At 40.0% G+C, this 21828-nt stretch overlaps 1 protein-coding gene across 1 annotated transcript in view; it reads left to right on the forward strand.

Annotated features, from left to right (window-relative positions):
* Glut4EF (Glucose transporter 4 enhancer factor) overlaps window positions 1-20329 on the forward strand; it is a 100554-nt gene extending 80225 nt beyond the window's left edge. Inside the window, exons 6-8 of the mRNA XM_087404452.1 lie at window positions 7437-7543; window positions 8861-9113; window positions 9193-20329. Coding sequence (XP_087260578.1) covers window positions 7437-7543; window positions 8861-9113; window positions 9193-9405 — 573 coding nt within the window. The 3' untranslated portion in view covers window positions 9406-20329. The remainder of the gene's footprint in view (window positions 1-7436; window positions 7544-8860; window positions 9114-9192) is intronic.
* Window positions 20330-21828: the final 1499 nt, after the last annotated feature.

The following is a 21828-nucleotide window of genomic DNA, read 5'->3' on the forward strand; positions in this document are numbered from 1 at the left end:
CGTATGGGGACCATGGCTTGCGGAGAAAGTTATGCGGTTAATTAAAGGAGCAAGATGTTGGAGTATATTCTCCGAGTGAATATATATATATATATATATATATATATATATATATACATATATAGTGCGCACGAATTCGAGCTTAATATGGAGTCTACTCCTTTGTGTGGTTGAGCGCAGCAATAATGTTGGTATTCGCCGCTCGGTGGTTGCAACATCGCGACAGCCTATGTCGCCGCTCGTTTCTGCCGAAAGGTCTACCAGGCGCCATTGTACTTTGAGGAAAGAGAAAGATAAAGAGGCACTCGAGCACGCACTGGCGGAGTGTAAATATCGATAACATGCGGAAACAGCAAACGATGCTGATTTAATCGGCATGTTCAATTAATAAAAAATACAAATATTTATTTCTCTCTCTCTCTCTCTCTCTCTCTCTCTCTCTCTCTCTCTCTCTCTCTTTTGTTTCATAAAAAGAAAAAAAAGAAAAAATGCGTTCGTTTGGGAAAAAATTTGAGAAGCAATCTTTCGGAGATCAATGTTTTTCGCTAATTAAGCAGTTACTTAGGTAACGGAAAATTTGTTGGAATTACAATCATTCTCAAATTATCATTATTATCTTTTTAACGTTCATGCCCAAAATACCTGACATCTAAAGTTTACAGTGACCATTATTTATTCTCAGAAAGATAAATACAGGCAGTATTATACATTTTCTAACTGAGTTCTTTCAAAAATGAACGCAGATAACGAAGGTTGACGAAGTAGCCTCTAGGTAAACGTCAGTCTCTTTTGTCATCCGAATGCAACGAAATGCGTCAAATCAGATGCGTCGAACATCCTGATGAAGTCCCTCGTCGTGACTCACGGATACCTACTATCGCGTCCCCTCCATGTCTCTCCGTGGGCATTTGAAACGATTCTCCATCTCTCTTCTCCGTGTCGACGACCTCGGTTCTTCCTTGTAAATTGCACCGAATCGCGTGCTGCGACGTGTCCCAGCTGAGCGTGCTTTTTCCAGCTCGCTATTTTACGGCCGCGTCGTTCGCCGGGAAAATGAAAAAAAGGGTCGAGGCTTTTGTTCGCCCTCTTGCCTCGTTTGTTACGGATCGCTACCGATTGCCGAAACTCACTTTCGCGTCGAGCAGTTTCGTTGTCGCGTGTTCTCGCACGTTCTCTCCTGTCTCTCTCAATAAGTTCGCTGCGAACGTTTCCCGAGCACTTGCGCTTGCGTATCCTGAAACAAAGCATCTCTCCGGAGCGCTGCGGAGATGATTCTGCTCGTACGTTTCTGCTTCTACTTGGCGTGACGCATCGTTACGTCGCGTCGCAATGAACTGTCCCCCCACCGTGAAATGAAAGCCCTCCCAGTTCGCAAACGGTGCATCCATCGACGACGAGCGACATGTAGTCGTTACAACGACGTAGCCTTTGTCAGTATACCTGCTGCGTCACACGTGCTTCGTGCATCTCTCGTCTCGGTCAGTCCCCTCTCCTCCCTCTCTCTCTCCTTCTATCTCTCAGTCAGATTTCTCCCTATCGGTTCCACGCGTCTACGCAGTCATATTCTGAAATTTTCTGCCTCTTATTACCACATCTCGTCCCCGCCCGCTCGCCATCGCCGTCGCCATCGCCACGGTTTGCCGCCGCCGCCGCTACGACGACGCGAAAGTCCCACAACAAACCCGTAGATTTTTCTCCCGCCACCCCGTATACCCCGTATACTGCGTGAGGCGCATCGGTGTGTGTTGCGAAGGGTCAACGTCCGACCCTCACCACACGCTACGGATCGACGCGCATCGTACGCGCCAACACACAGAAGTCCGGTTTGTTTTGGTTTCCCGGGCGTTACCCGGACTCCCCACTTTTCTCCGGTGACTTCGACTCTTCTCTCTCTCTCTCTCTCTCTCTCTCTCTCTCTCTCTCCTTTCTCTGTCCCTTATTCGCCCATTCCCGCGTGCTCGCTTTCTCCCTTCCTTTCTCTCTCTCTCTCTCTCTTTCTCTCTTCTTCCTCTCGCGATATATCCTCATGTCCGTGAAACCCATCGCCGCGTGGAACGACGGCGTGGTCCCGAAATGGGGATTGAGAGTCGGCAGTGACGTCAGGATGTGTACACAAAACGGTACATCGAGGGTATCGTTATTTACAGACAATGCAATGATAACCTCTGAAAGTTTATATATATTACGTACAAAAATATTTCCTGAATAAATAAAAGCAAAAATAAAGTTTCAAACTGGCATCATAATATTTACATTTTAAGTTGCGTCAGGCAGGAAAAGAATGCAGATAGTTTTATTTGTTCAAATAATAGTACCTCCACCAACGTCTTTACGTTAAACAACCGGATTGATATACCCGGGACGGTGAGATGCATCCGTCACGATTCAACGGAAGAAAACGGTTTGCACACGAAAAAATCTTAGCAATCGTGGGAAAGGTAGAGTGACGCAGGAAAATACAAGCTCCTGCCGCGTGCAACATTTGTGCAATTGCCGACGGGCGACTCGACACGAGTCGAGTAGCGCGGAGAAAGCGAGAGGCCGCGTGGAAAGCGGGCTCTCGTAGCGTCAAGCGTGTAGTTTGGAATCGATTTTTGCGTTGGCGCTCGTCGGTGCTGCGTACGCGTAACGTTCGATTCGTGAACAACGCGCTTGACGTTACGGCGAGCCTGCACAACCTGCAAATAAACGAACGGCGTATACCAGAACGGCCTTGGTAATCGCGGCGAGACTTTGCGTGTCGGTCCGGCATCGTGTAGGTGCTCGAATTGTGATTAATCATCAATACAGTCGAATATCCGAAAATAGAATTGCGACGTCGCGCCGAGTTCTTTCGCTTGAAAGAACACGCATGCACGGCCGATTCGAGAATCGAGATCCATTCACTCTAACGAACTTCGGGGCGTTGACTTCCAGCGCATTCCTACGGGGCGAATCACGGTATAGTCTATTTCATTGGCCGCGTCTCTCGTTTTTCGAAAGATTTAACGATTTAACAAGAAATTTTTCACGCGTCGCTTATCAAAGGACTCTGGGGAGCGATGACGCAAGGACGTCTCGTCGGGATAACACGTGCGTAATTTTTGTACAACGCTCCTCAGATCTTTACGCAGTACAGAGACGTGCGCGTGTGCATTATACACATAAGCGAATTTGCGAGCGAGTAGTAAGCGCGCGCGCGTGCCGTTGCGCAGTGCACAGAAGTAGTGGGAGAGCGCAAGGGGAAAGACGCGGTTGGTAGGGGTGGATGCCCGGTGCGCGCGCTCCGACCGATGCGTGTGCATCCCCAATGGGCCGTCGCGGCTATCTCTATCGCCGGCAACGTTGTATCGCATGCGATGCGCCCACGAAACGCGGCCGTCTCGTCGCGGCAACCCCGCGTTGAGGCTTACTCATCCCCGCGTGCACGAAGAAGCGCGCGATGATATTCGCGCGCACGCGAACACGCGGGAGATGGCATCGCGAGATCTACGTCGTGCTTCGGCCCTACTACGCAGCGAAGAAAAGGATACGCCGTCAGGACAGGGTTGCCACAGAACTAGAAATCGGAGAATTATCAGAGAAAAAAAATCAAGAATTTTTTTTTTTTGCAAAATTTTCTGGGATATTCTTGGCTTTAAGTTGAATGTACGTACGTCACACCTAGTTTTGAAATATAATACTATACAATTTAACGATTAATAATGTAAATAATAACAGCAATATTAATTGTAATTTATATTGTTGTGCTAAATTGATCCCCCCACCAAAATATTTAACAGTTTTCAAATTAAGACGAAAACATTTTTAAATATTATTGATAGTCAGGGAAAAGTTATGGAATTTTAGGATGAGAAATTTATGACAACTATGCAGAGATAAATTTTCGTCCCTTAAGCTGAAATCACACGATGCACTAATTCTTGATAAGTTATATGCTTTTATGCCTGATGGATAAACATCTAGAAATGCGATTTACGCTGCAAATGCTTCGTTGATCATGCGAAAGAAAAAATTTTGCGAATTGATCAATCAAAGAATGCTTCAAAGTATTTTCAGTGTTAAGTGGATCTTACGTCTAGAATACAATTAATTATCATTAATATATCAAAGCAAGCATAGCAGCATGCATCTGCGATAACATGCATGTCTAAAAGAAGTCATAAAGACATTATAAAGACATTGGTTTGGAACAGACATGTTCAAAAGATATATAAAAGATGTAATAAAAAAGCTCTTCTAGACAACGCGTGTTGTCTGGAATGATGCTTATCAAGAAATCGTGTGATAGTATCGTGTGATTCGAGCTTTACATGTAACTACCCCTGGGACATTTCTAGACGCCTTCCCCTTGATCGAATTTTGCGATAGCACGCTGTCTCTATTACGCTTCATGCACGACGAAATGTTCAATATAATAACTGTATTTGACGATATAATCTTGATATGCTTTTCAAGCAAAATCTTTTGCTTCTTTAAAAAATATCCTTAAAAAATATTGTTATATTTTGAATACTTTATTAATATCGAATACTTAGTAAATAAGTCAGTCAGATAATCAATGCGTGAAAATGATAAATCGTGACAATAATCACGTGCTGATAAATAATATTGATTTTCCACTGCAATTTTTGGATTTTTTAATCTGATGAGTTTTATATATTTTATTATCTTAAAAAATACATGTTTATAATAAATAGCTAACTGCATGGCTCAGACAATTAACAATTAATAAAATAAAGGAAGAAGTAATGAGCTTGGCAAAATAATAATTCAATTAAAACAATTGTATTTTTAGTCATATAAATTGTTCAATTTAATTTGGACCAACTTCAGTGGAACTATTACAAAAACTATACTTACAAAACACCATTAATCATAACATCTCCGATCAAATGTTAAAACGGCTCCCTTTCTCTAATTAATAATATTTTTACTTAATGCATTGTCTTTTGCGGATAGAGAGGATATATTTGGGATAGTAGATCGGCGTCGATCAGTAGCTGCTATCGCGCACGCGAAGATGCTCGTCGGAATGCGTGGTGCCCTCTAGACTAATGCCGTCGGTATTACCGCGTCGTATCCTAAAGGTCGTGGAAAAGGGGGTGAGGGGGAGGGAGTAGTAGAGAAAAGTAGAGGACTGCTGCGAAGTTTCTCCGGAGCACGCCAAACCAACACGCCGAGAGACATGGGCAAGGCAAGGCAAGGCAAAGGGAGAGCGTTGCCTGCCGACCGGCATAGAAGGTCTGTGACCTCGGCAATGGCTGAGCCGCGGCATACGCCGTTCCGTTCCGGCGTGAACCCGGCGTGTATACCGTTTCAAAGATAACGTCATCTATGTCACCGAAAGGTCTTTGAAATCGTCGAAAACCTCTTTCCGAACGGTACGTTCTCGCTCCTCCTGGACGCGTCTCTTTCAGACGCATTTTATTGATAATACATACGCGGGACGCCGTATCACGGGCTTCCGGTCGCCGGTCTTTCGCCACCCGTCACCCGGTATACCGCGCACCGGTGTATCTCCCCGGTGTACCGTTTCGGAGCTGATGTCACTGCACTAGCGAAGCCCTTAAAGCCCGTCGAAGCGGTAGCCTCTCCGTCACCGAACGGCGCAATCCCGCTTATCATGCTCGCGCCTTTCAGTCAATACGCTTCCGAACGCTATCAGCCCATCGCACTCTCTCTCTCTCTCTCTCTCTCTTTCCCCCTTCGCGTCGCTGTCATCCCGTCGGTCGTACCATCCACCCGGTATGCCGCGTGAGAATCGAAAGAGGCGAGCGTTAATGGCGCGTAGTAAACTGAGCCGCGCAAAATTGAAGAAAGCGATCGACGGTGGTGTGGGGTGGTGCGGTTTCCAAGATCACGTCTTAAGTGCAGTCGTTAAAGTCACTCGTAAATATTCATGCGCTCATTAACTAGACCGAACGACTCGGCGACGTGCTATCGCGCGAATGCGTACTTAAAGCGAATTATTTTCGCCGTAGTCTGACGGCTTATTAATCCGGAATGCTTTGAAGGGGCGTCCTACACTGTAGCGTGTTAACGAGCTCATGATTGTCTTCTTGGTTCAGGCCGTTACGTTGGAAAATGTTCGCGTCGCGTGTGCTCTTGCCGGGATGATTGTAAAACCGTTAATAAGTAATTAGCCACATCCGGATTATGCTCGTCAAGCTGCATCACATCTTTAAATCTATATAAATTCACAAGCCATGTATAGAAACAATTCACAGACATGTATAGAAACGAGCGAGATCGATTTTCGATGTGCTTTGTTAGAAATAAACGTAGGAACGTAACACTTTCGCGTCCGCTTAATAAAATATCGAAATTCGATTCAATGCTTATTTCAAGGCAGATTCGTTTCGATTTACTATCTACTTAACTCTTTGTAGCAATAGTTGCTGCTGAAAATGCGATCGAATGATTAAAAGCTAAGACTAATCCGTTTGTAAATGTACTCTGAATCCCCTTGAGCGGAACGACTTGCAATTGTCATTCTATCCGCGTTGGATTCGTGCCCGGGGATAAGCAAGATCCGGGTATCATCCGTGATAATCGTCACTCGAGTAAAAGACGATTACACGCAGGTAAGGATGTTGAGCGGAGGACTTGTCTCGCTCTCGTGAGAGATGCCGGTCCCATCCTTCGCGCTCAAACACGCGATCATCGCGGACCGCGTGGGCTTGTATTCCTCGCTCTCTTGCGATCAATACCACGTGACCGTAACGTTGTGACCGGCGCAACGCGGCGCCTCCGCTACCGGCCGGCCGATGTAAACAAAGAAACGTGCGCGCGGCGCGGCTGCCGCACGGCATCGATCTCCTCTCTGCTCAGCTTGGCGTGACTCCGACGCAGGGCTGTCTTAAGATGTTCGAATAAATCGATTCTTATAAATTAACATACGATATCTCACCTGCGATCACGCGTTCAACAATTAATGCTTCCATTTAATGACAATTGAAATACAAAAAGGGATAATAAATAGAAAGATTCTAGGATGCGAGAGTAGGGAGGGAGGGGGAGGATTTTTTGAACTCTGCATATATTGATGTGTGTTGATAACACACGGGCTATGTTAATGATAAATTAGAATCATTTTAATAGCAAAATGAAGGGAATATTAATTATTTTTGGAATGGGGGTTCACTGGAAAACGTTACATGGATGGTGTTTCAATCGATGAAAACAGTCTATTCAACTCGATGATCAAAGCAGTCCTACTGCCAGTGTGAGCCATGCACGAATTGCACCACGGTGTGCCGATTGGTTATGGAACAATGTTTGCTGAAATAAATCATAGCTACCTATACACACAAACACACATTACCCTTTTCCTTTTCGTGAAGTTCTCACGGACATGCGAAGTCCCATTGAATTCTGTCGGGTCTATCACCACGTGATGTATGTATACCGTTCGTGTCGATGATCATTAACAACTATCATCTTTCTGTTTTCAGGCGAATGCGGCAGTGGTCTTCAAGTGCAATTGGCCGGGTTGCCTCGAAATCAAGGCGACCGTCGCACTTATTGAAGAACATGTGCGCCAGTCACATCTGCTTCTGGGGTAAGTTAATACCCTAGATGTAATATGTGCCTCGCACATAAGCGTAAGACGCATTATGAGGTCGAGGCGGAATACACGCGCGAGGTCAAGCCATCAAGTTGGTCCCACAGTCGGAAAAGAGCGCGCTATTGACATTAAATATTTTCCGTGAACCAAAGCGCTGACAATTGGTTACCATTGTAACGTCAGCACTAATGTATACCCTAGCTCGAGCATGCAACTCTCTTCAAGAGCTTATAAAATTAATTGTCACCTGGCTCATAACGCACCACTTCGGGAGTCGTTGATGACGGAACAAAATGATCGTATCCATCTGCGTAAGTCTACATAATGTTTATATAAATTGACATATCAATTTATATTTCTATGATTCTCCTCTTTTCTTGCGACGATTCAATTTTTCTTGATTTTTTTTGACGTTTTTTCTCTCTTATAAATGGATTAATGAAATATAATATTAATAACGATAATAATTTTATTGAATATAAATATATCATATACATAAAAAAACAGTACAGTATAGGAATATAATAAAAAATTGCATATCAATGGCAATAATAATACGATATATATATATATATATATACACATACAATATATATAAGATTAATTTTTATGCTCGTTGCTTTCCATTTGGTACAAATTGACAAGTATATTATATTTCGTTTGTTTCTTACGAAATGCTAAGAAAGATAGAATATATAATAGGTGTCAATTTGTATCACTAAACGGAAAACGCTCAGACTTATGTATTACTGTACATTAGAGTTATACAGGATTGTCTATATTGCATAAAATAAAATCTTTAAAATAAAAATTTTGAGAAAAAGAATACTAATCGTATTAATAATAAAAATACAAATAACACTGATACGAAAATAAATATTAGCTCATTAGCTTGATTTTAATAAGATAATATACTTGTATTTATACAGAGATAGATACGCACTGATAATACTCATACATTATATTTATACATATGATTATACGTAGATAAAAATACACTGTAGTAAAAGTAACAGTAAATAATAATAAAATATAATACAGGTATAAATATTATTATAAATATCATTAAATATTATTATAAAAAATAACGAAATAAATAACAAAATAAATTTATTAATTAAAATGAGAGCCAATAAAGAAGTAGCTGACTTGAAGAGTGCGCGAGAGAGAGAGGAGAAAAACTGAATATAAGAAAGTAACGAATTAAAATAGTTTTCTGTGAGAAAAAAACAATTTTGAAATTTTATTGTGTGATGCTAAGGACAAGAAAGCAAGGACTGAAAGTGAATTGAGATAATTTTTATTTTATAGCCCAAAGAAATCCAAGGGATGCGACAGCGAGGACGATCACGAGGAGGAATTCTATTATCAGGAAGTCGCTGTGGATCACATGAGTTCACCTCCCACGATGTCTCACCGGGACATGGCAAGACCACCGCACGAGGACCCAGAGTATCAAAAGCAGCTTCGCCTTGAGGCGACTCCTGCCGCGAGTAACTTTATCGAGAACGGAATGGTCGGTGTCAGGGAACCGAGCAACACGTTTACGATCTCGCAATCGCCGGTAGGTAATCGCGCGTTCAGACCGTAAACCGGTACTACGGGAAATACAATCCGACTAAATTTATCTTCTTTTATTTCAGGGTACACCCAATAAACACATCAAACTGTCACCGCGGCCATTGCAGGCGTGTCATCAACAGAACATGACAGCGTCCACGGGCAAGCCGTCCTCTCCGCGGCGAACTCGCAGCGATGTTAAGAAATGTCGCAAGATCTACGGTATGGATTCACGTGACCTCTGGTGCACTCAATGCAGGTGGAAGAAGGCCTGCACCCGTTTCTGCAGCGAATAGGCCAAGCGTCCGCCCCGTTCGTACGTCCGTGGGCGGAAACCCTTGTCAAGTCGACCCCAGAGTTTGCCAATGCTACGTTGAACGTTAACACCAACTGCCAAATGCCAATCATCGTCGAAGATACGGCGTCGAGAAAAAAGCTCCCGCATTCGGAGCACGAGATGCGAAACCGCCAATTATATCGCCGGTTATAGCGAAAAGTGTTACCCTATGAGTTATTCCAGCATATACCGGGACTTCTCATGAAAAAGCAAAAATGCAAAGCTCGTAAAAGCAGCATCTCTCCCTCTGCTCTCTGTTTTCCGTCGTCGAGACGGGCATGCACGAGTTTCGGAGAGAAACATCTCTCCATAATTACGGTTGGCGGGTAACTCTATAGGATTGATAATCAGATAAAAAGGGTACATGATATAACATTTTTCTAGTGCTCACAGAGGAAGTTACCAACGTAAGATTTATCTGAACGATTTCCGCCCGTTCGTGTTTTGCACTTGGCAAACTCCGACCGGGTCCCTTAGCCGTAACGAGGGACTTTTCGATTAAAATAGATAGCGAATAATTGGCGTGCGGAGCGAGGCGACTTCAAACTGTTGCATTCTCTCGCTCCCAACTCGCCTAACAAAGAGAACCTTTTGGTTCGGTACGAATGAGATACGCACTCGCACTCGGAGCGAGCATGCATGTCCTTCGAAGTGCTGATTCCCGAACCGTCTCTTAGGTCATTGCAATAGATCTTCCTTCTTCCGCTGAGAGCGCAAAACGTTAACGCGCTCTCGGTAATGATGGAACTAAAGGCGTTAGATAAATCCTTAGGGACGCCGTTCGGCCGATCCCTAGGGAACGAGCGATCGAATTTGACGGATGAAGGGAAGACCGGCGGAATCGATGTTCGGTCTGACCGATGTTCAATGCTAAACGAACGCAGACAAGCAAGATTGGTAAGTCTCGCGTGGAACAGAGCTGTTAATTGTGATATTGTATCTAAATTTATTGGATCTGCCGTGAATCGAGCAGGAAAGCGCAAAGGTGTGTAAAGAAATGAGAGAAGGAAAGATAAAAAAAAGAAGAAACAAAATTTTATACACCAATTATACTGCCAGATAAATAATTCAAAAAATTGTTGTTCAAGCCTCTCTCTCGCGCGTTAAAGAGGCACTATATGTTGCACGGCATGCGTCGCCGTATACCGGACTTAGCCTTGTTAGCCTTCTGACGACCTAAGACCGTATTCGCCAACAAAGGAGCTGCACGCGCGTATTGGGGTAGGGCTACGCAGTTGAATCGATCGATCTAATATTTGAAGATTTCGCTCCAGATCACATACATGCACTCATTAAACACACAGGTACACTTATATACATACATGTACTGCGTGTTGCATCAACATATTGATCAAACGTCGGTTATTTTATAAGTGTAATGCCTGTTAGAGAAGGCATTACATTCATAAATGTAATCAATCGAATTTTATAAATGTAATATTTACTAAAAACATTTATAAAATAATCTGATATACTGACCGATATATGTTGACGCAACAGGCGGTACATCGCGAGCGCGAAGAATGGTGACATCACATTTGTATAGTCTAATCTACGTCATTTCTTATACTCCTTTCTCGCTTCGGGTCATTCGCGGGACGATTTATCCACTCGAATCGTTTATTTCGAAATACAACGTTTGATCTCGATAATTTTTCTAATGTAGCGATAACGAATGGACACTTGCAAATTTTATATGTTGACAAATTTGATGAAACAAACTTTGCAAGTAAGCGCTATGTCCTAAGAGGATTCAACATTAATGACACCTGATTTCTCATCGTAGTCGATTGAGTTACATTAGAAATCAAATTCGGATTTTATTTGAAAATATACGAGTGTTCTCTATACATAAAAATGAACTCTTTTTTATGAAGATAAATCGTATTTGTAAAATAAATTTATAAATATAATTATATACTTATTTTTTGTACATACGTATTTATATATATTTATATTTGTTAAGGTATATGTTATTTACAAATTTATTTTAACTATTCTTAATTAATCAAAATATCTTAAATCCACAGACTGAAAGAAAAATATTGACTACAGATATTGGTCTGTGAGAAAAACTAAAACAAAAAATACTTTGAATGGCACAAAAAAAATTTCATAATTTTTGTTTTTAATGTAATTCAATACGACTGTCGTATGAGGGATCAATTAAGATTTTAATGCAATAAATGACAAAGTATTTCATATTTTACGGAAGAAAATCAGCGAAATGTTGCAATGTATACTATACTAAAAGCAGCAGTCGCTAATAAAAGTTTCTTCCAATTTCCCGATCGTTGTTCGTACGTTAGTATAATTATCTTGTATATTTAATATAATTATATTCTTGTATATTGTGTCTTGTATATTACGTGTTATTATCTTGTATAGCCCCTCGTTTTTTTTTTATAATTATTGAACTTAATGTATTAAGAATTAGTATATTACTGTTGTTTATTAATAATCACGACACGGGGTTTAGATTTTATTAGCATAATAAGTGTCAATTCTGTTAACGAATTGCGTTAATTTAAACTCAATGATTCGAGAGTATAACTCAGAAAGAGATCAATAATTCTCGCAAAAAGGTAACGGGTTACCTTTGTGTTCAAAACCGTAAGCATCGCGTTGTCAGTATTTCTCTTTTTAATCAATGTCGTCGTATCCATATTTTCCAGAGGGAAACTCGCAGTTTTTTTTTAATTACCAATGATAATGATTGCTATTTAATACAATGTTGTCGTCGCACAGAAAAGATTTGTTTCTTCCCAAGCAAATTTGATGACGAACAACTCGTATGTTACAAGATACTACCTCTGATTGTATCTGTTCATCGAAACTTATAAATTCATCGCATTTTATAAATTTACGAAAAACAACAGCACTCAAATAATAATTATAATATTCATGCGAAAGTTAAGGTGCTGTTAAAACTTTGATCATAGTCAATTTTTTACATCGTGTTCACAATCATATAGAGAATCGTTATAAAGTATATTTGCAAAATAGAACAGCATACAATTACAGATAGCATAGAAAATAATTGCCGTCCATGTAGGTTCCTTACTATTGTCAAAATTATTGTATGTATAGACAGAATTTACCGAGGACAATACGGAAACGGAAACTGCTAAGGAGTGATACTATCACTTAATACTTAATTATTAATATGACTTCTCTACCGTCATTTTATTCTATGCAATCTGTATATATGACGTTAAAGTGCGGCGGTAACATTGAAACTTTTAATACCGAAAAGAAATTATTTCTAAAACTCTACAAGGCTCTCATCCGTAGAGTAGTATTTCTAAAAATATCATTTTTTAAAACTTTTTATACGTTCAGTATACAATATTCTTCTTAGAATATTTATTGAGATGTCTAATCTTTTAAATTTCGGCATTTTTGCGTTTATTTCTTCATTTGTATTTTCGAACACGTGCAGTTGGCGACAAGTATGGCTTCTGACATTTTATATAGTGTTTGACATTTTCGAATTGAATATATGATGAATATATTATGATTGGAGTGCGTTCAGTAGCTGTCTGATCTTCTGAATTTTTAAAAGATAAATAACGCTAGACGTTAAATTAAAAGGACAATTAAAAAAATAATTTCGAATTTTTAGTCATGATGCATGAATATTTAAATACGATTCGTTCGATGTGAAGACATACGTGACGCTAAATGTACTATCGGGCGAATACTTTAAACAAAAGTTGAAACGGGAATTAAAACCGTTGGTTGAAACGACAAATAACATATTGAATCGTGTTATATTTCGCGATAATAATCCAGCCACTTAGCCGATCGTTTAAGCTTCCGACTCCGTTAACACGGTGCGATGCGAATTCGCTACGCGATATTGTGTCCCAAACACGACACACAAAACACAGTAACACACGCAGCAATAAATTTTTGATGGTCTCTCAGAAATTCGTACGATTTATTGTTGATCCCACTCTGCACGATGACAGAAAACGACAGATCGCGTGCTAGGATCGAGTGTCACTCGACAGGAGTATCGCGTTGAAGAGAATTTTGGCGGACATATCTATCCGCAGAATGGCACTTCGCGAATGTAAACAAGTACAAGTTTATTAACTGTGCCATTATGTATGCCAAATATTCTCTAATTGTGCCCTCACCCTCGCGTAAAGAACAAGCGAGAAAGGAAGAGCCCCTCCGCGAGCGAGGGGGAGGGAAGGCAACCCTTATAGAAAAATACTAGTACTTGGCCAAATCACTTACTTTGAATATTAAAAGTACTGTTTAAAAACTACAATACTTTTAATACTCACTCACAATAAATGATTAACTGGCCAGGGCTGTTAAATTTCTACAAGGCAACTCGATGCGAAGCAAGGGAGGGTGACGAAAAACGGGCAAGTTTCAAACATTCGTAACGAAAGCTTTACAGACTTAAAGATACCTCAGGTTTATTTCATACGAACGTACAGCATACACACCTCGTTGTTCCGTTCGAAGCGACCGGCCGGTCGAGATTATGTCCTCTTTTTTTGCATTGTTCGAATGGTGAACGATCCACCGTCCATCTGTCGCTTCGGTCTGGACGACTGACTGATGAACACCGAACGTTACAAAGTAATATGTATCTCTCTCGCGATATGTTAATGTCAATATTTACTTAGTCAAAGCTCCCGTCGCAACGAGTCGTCGCGACGGTTCGGGACACCGTGTAATATACATTAGCTAATACACTGCGGGGTTTAATCGGCGGTCCGGAGACTTTCGAGATCATCCGCCGCGTAGCCTAAACCAGATGACTCCCCGCTGGTCTCTTCTTCTTCTTCTTCTTTACTTATTGGCTCTCGCCTCCAAAGAAAATGATAGGAGGACGATACGGCCAGATCACAACTCCCCACTGGTGACGAGCAACGCGAGCTCATTGTTATCCGAGGTGTTTAATCGTTGCGCTCGGACGTCGCTTGATCGCGTCGCTTGAGATAAGTGGTGCTTTCTGGCAAGCGACACAATGATCATATTATCTTTGTTTTTATTAACATTGGCAGATAATAAGAATGATTCAGGCCAGTTGTTCCACCTTTTGATAAATTTTACCTCTTAGGTAAGTAGCAAGATTGCCCAATCACATGCGCGGTTACCAGATTTACCTCACAGGTAAAATTTATCAAAAGATGAAACAAGGCCTCAGTGTGTTACTATGGGCGCTTTCTATTTGGTGACACAATTAGTATACGTTCGGGGAGCTCACTACCAGTACTATTCAACGCCTACCACTGTTCGGGGAGTTAACTGATAGCACTATGAAACACTATCGTGACGTCACTGTTGGTAGCGTTTGACGTCACGATTTCGCGCTACAAATGCTATCATTAAAGAGGTAGTGCATTGATAGCGTTCGTGTTCGTGTGCTCTATGAACAGCGATAGTATAATGAATACTGAAATGAACATTGTTGGCTGATACTTCGAAATTAATGAATAATATTCGTTACTTAGCTTTTAAAAATGAATTACGTGGAAATGGAATTGCGTGATGAAGAGTTACAGGAAAGTTATATGTTAAAATTGAATCCAACGGATGTCATTAAAGCAAAAAATGATAAGATTATGGTTGTCCAATATTTTGTAATTATACAGTTCAGCTCAAAAATCAATAAGATTAGGCTAGTTCAACGCGTTTTTACATAAAACGAAAGAATCTAGCAGAATTTAAAGAATCTTGCTTCATTTTGCCGTATACGGTATGGGCAAACACTACACTATTATTGTTCACAGAATTTGTATTCGCTTGGCTCCGTGAACAGAGATAATAGCGTTAGCGTTGATAGTGTGATAGTGAGCTTCCCGAACGCACCCTTAATCGACTCATTCTATGTCTTTGTTACTCATTGAATACCAAGAAAGATAGAATGATACTTATGTCGACTTGTGTCATCAAATGGAAAGCATCCATTGTATCATCTGTGTCTTGCTGGAAAGCACCTGAGGATTTGTCGTCGATCGATCGACAACCGGAAACACATTCGCGTTCGCACTCGGCGGGCCAACCGAGCGCACCAAGTTCGAATTCAAAAAACGCGTCTCTCTCTCTCTCTCTCTCTCTCTCTCTCTCTCTCTCTCTCTCTCAAAGCCAGCTGCTGCATACGTACGCGGTAATCGTAAATTCCCCGATTCAGATCAATCAGATCGGAATCGGGCTTTCGATCGATTCGACGGGCGGGCCAGTCGTTATGCGAGCGATCGTGTGATGATCGGGGAAAAGGATTGTCCCATTATTCGGGGAGGGGAGGGAGGAGGGGAGTGATCCTGTCAGAGTACACAACGATCGCTTCGCATTGGTGAGGGAAAGGGGGAGGGTTGATTTACCGATACGGAGCTCTGTCCAGCACGTTCGCCGAGATACCGAAAGAAAGATTGTGTTGCGGGTTAGAAAGCTAATGGCCGGGATTATCATACCAAAACGGATCTCATATCGATTTAATGAAGTGTAATTTTTTTTCACACAGTATGTACGGCCGAGCCCCACATTGCTGAATAGCAGCGTTGCCGTATTTCAGATTGTATCGTGAAGAAAATTGTTAGTGACGCGAACGATAGAATCTGCTGTACGCAACTCGGGATGGCATTCATAAGAAAGGATGGTTTTTCGAGAGATCGTACATCTATTGTAGTTCAACCGAGCTTAGACTATTTGCGCTCGGCCGGCCGTACAGCGCGAAGACATATTATTATTAATATTATATTATATTATATATTATATATTATATATTATATGATTATTATTATTAATTATATGATTATTATTATTAATTTTTATTAATTATTATTAATAATTATTATTACATAGTCATTGTCGTCGTCATCTTCATCTTAACCCTTAACACAATGATTAGCGTTACTCATAGTACGTTAAGTAATTGTTAAAGCGCGAAATCTTTATTAATATTACGTTAGGTAAACCGTTAATATATTGCCCCGCGTTAAGAGGGTATACTTTCAGGACGGATCGCGCGTTCGAAGTGATCTAGAAACATCGAGCAGACCATGAAATCGGAAACAATCTCGCAAGACGTGCAACCAGCGACTCTATCATTCTTATATCCGTATAATCGCTGCACACTCACTCATACACACACACACACACACACACACACACACAAAACAAAGAAGCTTCTATTTATCGATAATGCGTATAATTATAACGCTGTGGTTATGTCGCATTATTTGACATTCGATTATTCTAACGTAAATGACTGAGAAATTACGATGCAACACGTTAATTTGAGTGTATAAATTTTATCGTTAAGACACATCGTAATAAAGGTATCTAACAAAACCGTATATTATCAAGTTATTGATTTATCTCATCCGTATTATGTGCATCTTTTCTCTTTCTTGTAGAGAATGTATAGAAAAAGATAAATCATCTGAAAATTGTGATCAATTATGTGCGCGATTTATACATATGTTATATCAACCAACCTCTTTTATTTCTTTACAATCTGTATGTATGTTTATCTTACCGTTCCGCGGGAATATAACGATGAAAACTGCTGTGAAAACTCAGATGTTTGAAGAAACAAAAAAGAAGACGCATAAAAAAAAAGAAAATATGACAACAGTTCTGTACGATTGCCAATCTACCTATATTGCACATCTTTATGGAAAGAATAATTTTGCTGAAGTATATAAAAATTAAGTCAGATATAATCCTAAAATAATTATATTAGATCTTCTAACATGAGTAATTGTATTGGACGCTCAAGCTGATTACTAGAATGTCAAAATTTTTTGCAGCATTGTTATCATACTTGAACATCCTACATTTTGGCGGTCCAACGTAATATTTTCAGATTTATATCTGATTTAATTTTTATATATTTTTAGCAAAATTGTTTTTTCCGTGTTAACTTTCGTCCGGACGTGTTATAAGATCCTGAAAAGTTAAATCGCGAATCCGCCAAGTTTTTCGCTACTCGACTAAGCAATGGATCCTTGACAGTGCGAATGTTCCAGGTAATACATCGGCACGTTTTTGTAGTAACCACGTTTCTGTCTTTTTTTCTTTAATACGCGCTGCGAAATCTCGCAGTAGTGCTCTTGCTCAAAGCACATACATACGACGGATTTGCATTCGTCGACGCAGATATCACCAAAAGGTAGTTCACGTCGAATACCTCGGATGCTCGCGGGATATAATGAGACATAATCGCAGCTTCATTCTCTCGTTGCGTAAATCTTTACACTAGGTATTGTACATAGCATATAGCCGACTCGAACACCCGTTTTACGCGAGCAAAATATTTCAGACGCAACTGGACTGCGATAGCTTGATAATTCCGGGTGAGACTGCTCATATAGGATTTTACGACTGGCTACTAAATTTTACTATCGGCCCTGCAATCAATACTGACTTACAACGTTGGATGATAACTTGGACAAGAATGACAAATGATAATGGTCCACGAATAGTAATAGTAAAACAATAATAATCCAAAAATAAACAAACATAAAAGTTTTATATACCATGAAATTTCTGTAAAATTAGAAATAATTACACAGATTATCTTTGTACGGAAGAGCTAAATCTAAATGTTAAAAATATTTTTTTAAAGAAAAGTGCTTATACTTATAAATATTTTTATTACAATTACCAGTATATAATTTGCTAGACGTGGCCCATTCTCACGTAACACACTTGGCTATAATGTTGATCTATTATCGTATGCCGTATTATCATAGAAGTAAATAATCGTTCGATTATTTGTCCAATAATAGCCCAGTATTGAATGACAGAGTCTTGGCCAATGATCAACTATCATAGATCAGCCAAGCGTTTAGCTCTATTGTGTGTCATTTTATTGTCTGGTCATTCTGTATGGGCCGTCTGCCAGGATCTATCCTTGGGCGCATAATCTAACGGCGATCGTCGTGCGAATCGCGGTTTACAGATTGCAAAACTCTTTCGTAGACAATTTCTATACAATTTACAAGAGGACGCGGGCGCAGACGAGATCAATCGCCACGTTAAATGCATATCTTGCGGATATTGGGTCTCGCTGTCGAATCAAACGCGTCCCGAGGCGTCGCTCCTCGGGGACGTGAACACATCGCGACTGTGCTTTTATAACGGCGATGCCTCTTCACGAAGATCACTGTACTGCCGAATCTTTGTATTTTATCCGTTCGTCGAAGTTTCCTGTCCCTGTTGAGCGTGTCCGTTTGTGAGTAGCGCATGCACAGCAATCACGGAGCATCAACAAAGCAACTCGAGCGACGGTCGACACCGCGATACGATAGCGATAATTACGAATTGCGTGCGAATTGCGTGCACGTGGTGACTCGGTACGAAGGATAAAATCGTGTTCGTCGTATATCGTCGAAGGAGATGGATCCTTAAGAAGAGTCGTTCCAAAATGCCTGTCCCTTGCAAGCTAACGTCTGTCTCGCGACGAACTAAACGTCGTCGCTTCGTTTAAGAACCTAGTAGAGTCTCAGCATGTTAACCGAATACCGTATAGGAGAATAAAAGTAGAAAAGGAGAAGATTGTAACGCTGTAAATTGCCTTCTGCGGTAAACTGGCATTCTCCGGTGCGTTTAAGATTAAGCCGATTAGCGTAGTTTATCACCGTAGCCGGCCGTAGGCCGGAGAATCGCATAATTGCACCGCCGTTACTGAAAATAGTGAACGTATGTACACAGCTAAAAGCGTGATATCCGTGTATATAAACGCAAAGTAGTGTATTGCGGTGTAAAGTGGTCCGCGCAAGCTCCTTAGAAACCCCAGATTTGATATTTTTTCCGCCGTACATGCATCGAGTGCTTATACACTTCGCGCAATTAATTGTTATTAATTGCGCGGATTAATGGTTATTAATTAATTAATAACCGTTAATTTTTAGGATCATAACACGAGAAATTTGCTGAGATTTGTGCCGCGTGAATTGAACTTCCGGTCGTTTCTTAACAAATTTACAACATCAATTTCGAAACGATAAAGATTCATGATCTTCCAAATGAAATGATCTGTTTTATAACGAAAAATACAAAATAATGCATTTACGTATTCAGAACGATAAGGAATAGAAAAGACGACTTAAAAAAATTTCTTTAATGTCATTATAAAATTTTGCGGAGTCTTATCTTGCGGTACGAATCTCGTGTCAATTTTCCTCGGAGCAATTGTTATCTTTTGTAAAGGTTATAAGTTACGTCGCTGGTAGCACTTACGATCGCCTCCACTACGCATACTCGCATGTGACAATAGAATATTTGCCGCCGATGAACGTTAAATTTGCTCACTCTTTATTTGTCAACGATTAACGTGATCAGTTCGCTGAATCTTGTGCAATTTTCAGCGACGAGCGCCGTCAGATTTCAATGAAACATACATAGATAGGACAGCTTTCGTCTGCGCGTTTCGGAGGCGGGCGATATTCTGGACGATTATAGTTTCGTTGAAACTTGACAAAGAAAAAAAAAAAAAGAATACTTTGTATTTTTCCGGAGAATTGTCCCTCTGTCTATGCTAAGAATCATTATCGCAACTTTTCGTAATAAAATCTATGCGAAGGTCAGCACGAGTATTTGAATCGACCGTTTCCCGCATCGCCAGTGGCGAGTTTTACCGCTACGGAAAAAAATGAAACTGATTTTTTTGACGCGAAACCGATTTTTCTTGCTATTCTTGCAACCGATATTCCTGATCCCGTATATCCCGTGTCACACTTTATGTAAATATAGAATTATCATGATTTCCATGCAACTCATATAAAAAGAAAACGCCAGGATTATCGAGACACAAAGTCCTTATAACATATCGCGAATCGTCGAATCGTTGAACTTTCTCATGCACCAATGATTCTCTTGACAATGAATCTTAACGAAAAAAAAAAGAATTCATAATAGATATTTGCGATATATTTCTTCGCAATATCTTAAATATATGTACCTTAAATATGTGATGGCGTGTAACTCCACGTTTTGGATGATCGACTCGATCCACCTGTGCCCCACACATGCGGTTTTTCCGCATTTAAAGGAGAATATGATACTATTGTCTTATACTATCTTAAGTACTCATCTTTTTTAATTTTCAAAGATCGTTATTGCGATTGTGAAAATATAAGATAATCTCCCTATTTGAGGTCAATATATATATAACGACAATTCCAAAATCTTTTTTAAAAGATATAAACACTAGCTAATTTTGTACTCGTACATGCCAAATATTCTATATTTATACAGAAAAATTTACTTTGTCAAACACAGCGCGCGAATAACTGGAAAAGTGTGCTGCAGAATACATTTTTTCATAGCTGCAGTTCAGAATTTTGTAGGAATAAATAAGCAGTAAAATTCTCTGCTTCCGATTTTGTAGCTCCCGTTGTTTCAAAGGCTTGAAAAGATCTCAAATGAGGACGCGTCATTTAAAAGGGCAATATATAAGAGCAATATATAATATGTCGTTTTTAATTGTCATATGAAGTGAATTTGTCTGTTAAAAATGTTAGGACCAAATGCATGAGAGGGTTAACGATGCGTATGATAACATTGTGTAATGTGCATTAAAAATTTCTTTTTTTTTTGTGTCATTGGCATTATGCCGATTATAAGCATCGACGTCATGAATAAAAACATTTACATGTCACGGTTCTGCTCATTACGAAAAAGCTCACTGTTGTCATCTACGTTATAATATTTTTTAAATATATATATCATAAGTGTAATATTTTTAGTTTTTCACACACGAGCGTTTCCGTTAAGTTTCGATATATGTAACATCAGCGCATGTGATTCACGCAAAAGCTTATTCTTTATGCAAGTACTGCCTTACACATCTTCTATATTTGTCAATCGAAACAATACAAAAGTTTATACGGTAAAAATGTCAATAGCTTTTTAGGCATCTTTATGACATCTTTTAAACTTTTGTGTTGTTTGTAAGAGAATTTAGAAAAAAAGCCAGCCACATTAAAAGAACATGTAATACATCTAGATTGAAGTTACAAGATGTAATGTCATCATGCATATATATCTTGCTTCTGCGGTTCTCTGTAAACAATAATGCCCATAATTTCTAATCTTTAAGAAATATTTACTGGACGGATTAACGGCAGCTTTGACGTCTCGCAAGAAATGTCGCGATAAATTATTATAAAATGAAAAGAAAAGATATTATAATAAAAGGATAAGACGAGATGAATGTCCAAGAATGCCGTGCGTTATAAGAGAAATACGTTTAGAACATAATAATATGAGATTCAGAAATAAAAGAGAATATATTATATTAAAAATATTAAAAATTATGGATTCTCTTTTTCAAATTGATTTTTGCCTTGAAATTTATTATCGGTTGAGAGAGAGAGAGAGAGAGAGAGAGAGAGAGAGAGAAAGT

This window comes from Acromyrmex echinatior, chromosome 3 (genome assembly GCF_024713525.1).
Source record: "Acromyrmex echinatior isolate Ae372 chromosome 3, ASM2471352v2, whole genome shotgun sequence".
NCBI classification, from domain to species: domain Eukaryota; kingdom Metazoa; phylum Arthropoda; class Insecta; order Hymenoptera; family Formicidae; genus Acromyrmex; species Acromyrmex echinatior.